This window comes from Chaetura pelagica, unplaced genomic scaffold, assembly GCF_000747805.2.
Source record: "Chaetura pelagica isolate M959 unplaced genomic scaffold, ChaPel_1.0 scaffold391, whole genome shotgun sequence".
NCBI lineage: Eukaryota > Metazoa > Chordata > Aves > Apodiformes > Apodidae > Chaetura > Chaetura pelagica.
Window position 1 is genome coordinate 1,577,225 of NW_009952047.1, and position 8,103 is coordinate 1,585,327.

The window sequence follows — 8,103 nt, forward strand, 5'->3', positions numbered from 1 at the left end:
AGAGATCTGTATACACAGCAAGCTGCAGTCAGGATTATTACCTTTGGATTTTGAAAGCCAAAAAAGTAAAGCAAACATGTATTCGTCTAGTTTGGGTGGCAGCCTGAAATGAGGTATATTATATGGGTGCCCTACCAGAGAAACCAAGGCCAGCCTGGAGAACAGCATTGCTTTGTTCACCAAACACATGAACAGAACATGAGGGGATAGTTTGTATAGGAGCACTGAGTTCCCATTGATTTATCAAGAACTAATCTTCCTTGTTTTAAAATACACAGGCTCTTCTTTGCAACTAGGGTATTCATGGATTGTTTTGCCATACCTTGAATTAGCAGGTGGCCATAGAATTTTGGAGACAGGGACAAAACAAGACATCTACCTTAGAAGCCTGGATTTTGGTGCAGTTTTTATATCCCCTAGCTCTGCTAGAGCTGGAGCAATAAAACCCCAGTGTCTGAGGATCTTCAGCATGGAGAGGGATTTTGTATGCATGGCACCAAGTATTTGACATCCACATTTCATTCTTGACAAGCCTTTGGCCACTGTCTCAGTGACTGAGGCCAAAACAAAACCCAGGATCCAAGCTCTTCATAGTCAGATTCAAGTGTCTTCAGTTTGTCTCATCACACTTAGCTCAGGAGTACAGCTCTGAATCTAGATTAGGAATAGCTGCCTTTCTGTTTTAAAACTATTTAAGGAATTTCTAACATACCTGAAGTCTGCAAATGCAAATACTTAATTAAAAACAAACAAAAAACCCCAATCAAACAAAAAAAACCACAAACCAAAAAACCAACCAATCAAAGAAAACAAAAAGAAAAAAACCCCACAAACTGAAAAATTAATGCATTTTTTAGGGAAGCAACAGAGCTACAGTAATTAGTAGTTGAATCTAGTGCACATGATTCTGCTCCCAGAAGAAAGTCAATGGTCCTCTTAGAAACGGGATTGCACCATAAGTAACTCCTGATAGGCCCAGGCCTGATGTAATCTACAACAAACTTCTTAAGTTTGCTAGGGAAATGGAAACCATTCTCCACCTTCTGGAGTAGAGTAATTCTGAGCAAGATATAAAAATTAGTTCCTCTACTGAGTCAGTCATTCCACCACACCCTCTACAAAACCTTGCTTAACCCAGCTCCTCTTACAGGATTGAGGAACATTGGATGCTTCAGTGCCCACATTTGGTTTCCCCAGCTGCCCACTGGTCTCAGCATTCTGAAACTGGTGATGATTAATACGACAAAGCAAACATCTTCAGTAAGTAAGAGATGGACACTGAGCGCATGAAGCCCAGAAACTGAAAAATCAAGTCTCGTGTTTGGTTTAGAGGGCAGAAGATGTTCAAGCCCTCAAAGAGAAAAACTCAGTTTACCTGAAGAAAAAACCAGTTCAGATGGAAAATTAGAGGAAAGGGAGAAGGACACACACATAATGCTTGAAAATGCTTCACTGTTTGCAGCTGCAGCTCTCTCTCTCTGCAGCTCTTCACAGGAAGTTTCCATCGGTTTTCTATTTGTCCATCTCCAAAAGACATAGTATATAGCTTATAGCTCTGATAGGACTTTTCAAACAAGAAACAAGTTGGCATCTTGGAAATGATCAGTCAGAAGGAAAAAACATATCTGGGAGTCCTTACTCAGACAAATATTCCACCAGAGCCACATCAGCTGCAGAAAAGACCTACTGCAGATTGTCCCTTTTACCATCACCCAGCAATGGGAGCAGATGTGAACAAACTTTCTCTGTTTCTAACTCTGCTTTCCTATCCTTTCCTTTCTTCTGCCTTTTAAGTCCCCCTGGGATGTTTTTCTTGACAACTTCTTCAGATTCATTCAAGGTAACCGGGTATGCATGAGGAGCTGGCACACAAAGCTGGAGCCAGTGCAAGGGTTACTCACCTTCCACTGCCACCATTGCCGGTTTCGAATAGGCTGTGCCCAGGCTGTTCTTGGCCACACATCGATATTGCCCTGCATCTTCTCTCTGAACATTATGGATCCTTAAATTCCCTGAATCGAGGACAGCAATGCGAGCATTCTCCTGCCAGAGGAAGGAGGGATCAAGGTGAGGGCTCTACATGCAGACTGCGCTCAAGCAGCACCAAATATCCACTTGCAAAAAATGGGCTTACATGCACAAAAATGCCCTACAACTGAAGGATTTGGGGCCAGCTCTTCCTGCTCAGCATTGCCATGACACTCTCATCCACCCTTGTTTTTTGCAGATAAGTGAATTCAAAAGAGCCCTAAAGCTTAGCTAAGCAGCTCCGTAGCTTTTCTTTATAAGAACACTCATAAGTGCATGCAGCAACACCTGGCCACACTTAGTAGTAATAAATACATATCATGTAAAACATAGATACACAGAGCATGTTTGGTTTATAAGCAGAATTATTGCAGATGCAGACATTTACGAAAGTAGCCCTGGATTTTCCAAATATTAGCTTCCTAGCAACTAGAAATCACAAATGCTGTAATTGGTGCTAATATTTTAACACAGTTCCTTTAGTGAATAGCTGTCATTACCTACATTTCATTCCCTGCTCACCTTAACAACTGTTTCTCCTTTGATCCATGAAACAGAAGGTTTTGGATTCCCCATTGTAGTGCATGGAAGGACAGCCTTTAAGCCTTCTATTATTTCCACATTAATAGGCGGTCGGGTTATTTTGGGTCCTAACATTTTGAAAGTCAAAAAAAAGTTGAATCAAAGTTGAAATTAAAGTTGAAGCTACAAGATACTAGAACAGGATAAGTTCAGAAATTACAACAAAAACTCTGCTGCTTTTTCTGTGCACTGCTGAGAGATAGAGTGGTCTTAGTAGGTCATGAGCTGCCTTGGAAAGAAAAAACATTTTTAAGTACATCATTCAGAGTTTCAGTTTATGGACACAAAACCCAGCCTACTTGCATGGGTTACTTGTCTTCAGGAGTGGAGTCTGACAGTCATTTGAAACAGGGCCTGGGCTAAAATCCAAATCCAGATAAGAGCATTTCCAATACTGAAGAATGTTTGCATTCCAGGTTTTGACATTCTTCACTGCATAAACAGTGTCTTGTGTGAAAGATCAGATCTGGAGTGGATTGGTTTTAAAATAGTTTTAACCCAGGCTTGTCTCTAGCTGAAAAAGAAGGGAATGTAAACTCAATAATGTCCCTCATTGAAGGATTTATAGCTATCCTAGTAGAAAAGAAGAAAGGATCCTTAAAAAAAAAATAAATCAAACTCCCTGAAAGTTAGTATGGGACAAATGTATTTTTTTTCCATTAAAGAAAAGCATAGCTTAGTTTACTCTGAGCTGGGAGGAAAAATGATCTTTATGTCAGTGTTTTGCAAGATCTAAAGTTTTGCTTCCTTGTACAATACTGAAAACGCAGAAGAGCTGCCTTCAGAGAGCATCACCTCCTGGCCCCCACTTGCAGGCAACTGGGGTGCTGGAGAGCCCCAGAATTGCCAGACCTGAAGGGTCATGCTCATTAGCACAAATAAAACCTTTCCTACAAACAGATGCTTTAGCCAGGAGATATCTCAGGTGCCCTTCTAAGTGTTTGCATAAATAACTGCAGCCACGTGAGTTCAGATTCACCAAGCTCAGCAAGAGCTTTGCAAGAACCAGTCCTCTGCCTTCCACGTGGGATGACTAGAGTTACACTGCAGTGCTCCAGATCTCTCAAGACTGCTATTAAGAACAGCTGAACAGCATTTGCTTGCTTTTGCCATCCTCAGGCATAAATCTGATTAGTGAAATCTTATGTTTAAAATTCACAAGGTATTTATGCAGTATAGCTATGGAGGTCTAATCTATCAAATTGTGCTGCTTTTACAAAGTTTTTTATAAAGGGCATTCTTCAAAGCATCACATTTTATCCTCTGTTTTGCAAACAGTTCCTCTGATCCTAGCACAAGAGTGTGTTATTCAAAGTGAATTATCAGAACTGCTTTTAGTTAAGATATGATCCAACATGCCATGTCTCTGGCTCAAGGGTCTGCACCCAGCCCCACAGGAATATGGGTCTCCCTGAACACAGACCCCTGCTCATACCTGGGCTTCTGAGTCTTCTCAGGCTCTCAGTTGCACACTCACATGATGTCAGGAAGGAATTGCATTCCAACTTACGCATTTTCACTTGGAGAGCCCCACAGCTCTGCGCAGCTGCTCCAACCCCGTTGTCCGCCGTGCAGCAATACACCCCATCATCGCTGTCCTCCACGCTCAAAATGGTCAGCAGCTGCCCGTTCCTCTGTATGCTGTACCGGGTGTCAAACAGCCTGCAGGGCACAGCACAGCTTGTCAGGGGCTGGGGGACAGCCAGGGACAGAGAGGGGAGCCTGCATTTGTGTCTGCAGAACAGACAGCACTGCAAATGGCAATAGGTTTTACTTTTTATTTTCAACCTGCAAAGAGAAGGGAAGGCGCTGAAAACATTAAGTTGGGCCTTAAGATTTGGTTTGGTTGCCACTAGACCATGCCTGACTGCCAGTAGTATGGTGGCAATTCTTCCAGCAGTCAGGTATTGGTAAGGTAAGTAGGTGTCACAGTTGGGTTTCTGCCTGGTAAAGACAGCTATGACAAGTAATCTTATCCAGTTGTCTGTAACTTTGGAGTAATGAGAACAAGAGAAAGACTGCCTATATAGGAACTGGCTGAAGTTTTTTAAAGAAATGTTTTTCATATTAAAAAAAAAAAAAAAAAAAAAAAAGGAAAGAAGAAAAAAGAAAACATTTTTTCATAACACAGATAATTATGGATAATTCTTACTGTTGTGGAAAAAAAAGATGCAAACCAAAAGCCAAGTATTTTAGTGTCTGCATCCAGGCATGGTCTGTGGGGGGAGGGTTGGAGGAAAGGGGAGGAACTAAACAAACAAGCAAAGAAATGTGCTGAAGAGAAGCAGCCATCTTAAGATCAGAGGAAGCAAAGATAGCTATAGTCTAATGCTAGAAGGCTCTAACCAGGAGATTTCTGAGGAGTCAAGAGAAGTTCTGGACTTGTAGCAACAAAGGTGTGGAATGTTGTTAGAAAGTCTGTGGAGCAAAGACCAATTCTACATGGGGTGTATGTGCATGTGTGTGTGAGAATACACATGCAAGAGCAAAGAAGAGACAGAAAGAAAGGTGGTAAGAAAGTGATCTTTGATTTTCATTACAGAACTGGGAAAGTGTAGTAAAACTTAAGCAGAACAAGATTTGCATAACATTTCATAAATTTCTCCATGTTTGATTTTCACCTTCATTGGTGCTTTTTGGAAGCACTGTCATGCAACTGGCCTTAGATTCTGATTAATGGTAGTAAAAGGGATCTAGCTCCCAAGCTATTACAAATATATTTCCTCTAAGTATTTTCTGGTTTTTCTTTTATTATTAAAAATCATACAGAAATAACTGAGGAATCTGAATGTATCCTTTACAGTGTTACACACACATTATTTCCATTCAACATCCTTTCTCCTTTCAGTCTTTTATCTCCCTCCTCTGTTTCACCCTGAGAAGCAAGGGTGCAATGAACATATCTGTCGTGAAAAAAAAATGCAGGCTCCATTCACTTGTTTCCCTGAGGAAGGCTCAGCCCGGGCAGCCCTGTCCTGGGAGACAGGACAAGTAACCACTCAGCACAGGGCACCTGCTGGTCTGCTTGCAAAAGTTTTGAAACTAAAAGTAAAGGAGCTTCCAGAAGACTAATGCTAACAAGAGCCTCCATCCTGGCACTTTTCCCATTGAAGCTGAATGTTTTCATACTCTTTTGTTTTGAAGGTTAGCTTAGCTGTTTCTTCAGGGTGCTGGGACAGTGGCAAGAGAAGAAAATTTTGTAAATAAAATAACTGATATTTATTGCTTGCAATAACTAGCTCCTTTGAAGTTTGATACATACACATACAGAGGCCTATAAATATAATTAGGTGGGTTTTTTCCAGAGAAAAGTCCACTGATCTGATCCTTTTCTACTGTGCAAATACTTTCATCCATGATCTTGGAAAGTAACAAATATTTTCGGTTATCTATTTTCCTTTCTTTGGCCTGAGCTTTTGTATCCAGCAGCACTGCCTATTAATTCCCAACTGCTTTGGGAAAGTGAAATAGTTGCTGCTATTCGTGTTGCTCCAGAAGCCCCTGTAAAGGAAAAAAAGCACCTGAGCAATCTGGCCTCACCAGCAGAATTTTTTGTATCAGTATTTTCCTTTTTGGTCAATGTTGGGGAAAAGACACCATGCAAGATAGCTCTGTTTGGCTTCTGAAAATGAGGGCTAGGATACAAAATTATGTGGTTTTCATTCAATCTCAGAACACAGAGACAGTCAAATGTTAAAGACAAAGGGGAGAGACAGGCATGTAACCTCTGTGATCTGCAATGAATGGCTTCTTCTGACAACTTTGATTTTCAGACATGGTGTCACTGATGGAGAAGGAATTAGGAAGAAGGTGACCTGATTTGGAAGTAACATCCATGGAAATTCAGACCTCCATCCTGCAAGATGGCCAGGGAAAGAGGGTTTGGACCGCAGTTTTTGCAGAGATTCTGTTGCAGGCAATAAAAAAAAAAGGATTTCTGAAGCCAGCTTGTGTACGTGTAGCAGTTTGCTTTTCTCCTAGTCTAAAATGGTCTTCCTAGCAGTAAGATGTCCTCCTGCTGCTGACTTATTTGGAGTTTTTCGAGACTATTATTCAAGGGCCCTCTGGATGCTTGACTCCAACCGCAAGAACAGTGTTTCAGGTGACCATCTGCTGGACATCTCCTGTGGAGAAAGGCCTTAATATTACATGGAGATTGTTCTGTAGTTTTTCCTTAGAGAGGGAGTCACTAGCAATGATCTCGAAGGAGAAATTGACATGAAGCCACGTGGCAGACACAATGTGATTTCAAAGTTGGAAGACCAGGCACAGTTGGAAGACCAGGCAGAGGAAGACCAGCAACAGAACAAAAGCAGTCATAGCAACTTCATAATCATGTTTCCAAAGCTGCCTTCTTTCACAGCACCTTGAGGCCTGGTGGTTACTATACGATAGGGCGTAACAATGAGAAGGCAGATTCTTATGATCAGGTTCAGAACTAGAAGCAAACAAGAATGGTGTGGTACAACACCTTCCATGTAAAGTTTCCAAGCACATTGCAGACACTTGGACAAGTCTGGCAATGCTCCTTTTGAATACTGTACAGCATCTTCCTCCTTCGTAAATGTGTGAAGTGTGGAACAAAGCAGATGGGGTTGTCTGAAGCTGGAGAGCAAACCCTTTGCATTGCTTGAAGCAGAAACTGTCTCCAAGCTCAAGTGTGTGAATCTGCAAAAGCACCCCTTAAAAAAGTACTCCCTAAAGAACACAAATTCCTATAGGATTATAGCTGCTCACCCTCTTCTGTGCCACAAACCTATTTTGGTGTTTCCAGATAGGTCATAAGTCATGAAGGAAAGGACTGGGGTGGCTCCCTACCTGATGGGAATACTGTTGCGTGTCCATGTAATCTCTGGCTCAGGATATGACTCCACTACGCAGACAAACTTGGCGACGTCCTCTACCAACGCATCCACAGTTTCCAGGGGAGTGCTGATTAAGGGAGCTGTGCAAAGGAAAATAAAATGAGAAAACCTCCTGGTGCCTCCCAGACAGAGGCAGGAAGTCTGCCAGGCCACTTTGGCAGAGGCAGCTGTGTCCCTCCAGGGTCACTCCAAGGTTTTTTCCCCTGCATTCCCAGTAACACAGGTCCCTCTGCCTTTGTAGCTGCAGCCTTCTGCTGTTTGCTGTGCGCTTTGCATTTTCCCTTGTTCCCTCTCTGTAGGGTGCCAAACAGAGCAACCCAGTGCCCAGCAAGCCCAGCGCACCCCATTTCTAACCATCCTCTCCCCACGGTGCACAGCTTCACGTGGCACACTGCAAGGACATGGGTGAGGCTGCCTCCCTGTTATGAGAGTGGCATTGCATGGACTGGAAAGTGCAAGGGGCAGCACAAAAATTGAAACCAAAGTGCCCTGGCCCTGGAATGGTCAATGTCTCTTTATTACTGCATAAGGCATGAGATTTGGGCTTCTTTGTCATTAGTACAGGATTTGTTCCCCTCAACTATTTATCCTTTTTTAAAAAAAGAAAAAACAACTTACAAAGCCCTGT

The 8,103-nt window shown here is 42.3% G+C and overlaps 1 protein-coding gene across 1 annotated transcript in view; it reads right to left on the reverse strand.

Moving 5' to 3' along the window:
• The window catches only part of MUSK (muscle, skeletal, receptor tyrosine kinase), a 56,467-nt gene that overhangs the window by 45,116 nt on the left and 3,248 nt on the right, over positions 1-8,103 (reverse strand). Inside the window, exons 2-5 of the mRNA XM_010002915.1 lie at positions 7,429-7,555; positions 4,121-4,272; positions 2,551-2,678; positions 1,902-2,043 (exon numbers count right to left, since the gene is read on the reverse strand). Coding sequence (XP_010001217.1) covers positions 1,902-2,043; positions 2,551-2,678; positions 4,121-4,272; positions 7,429-7,555 — 549 coding nt within the window. The remainder of the gene's footprint in view (positions 1-1,901; positions 2,044-2,550; positions 2,679-4,120; positions 4,273-7,428; positions 7,556-8,103) is intronic.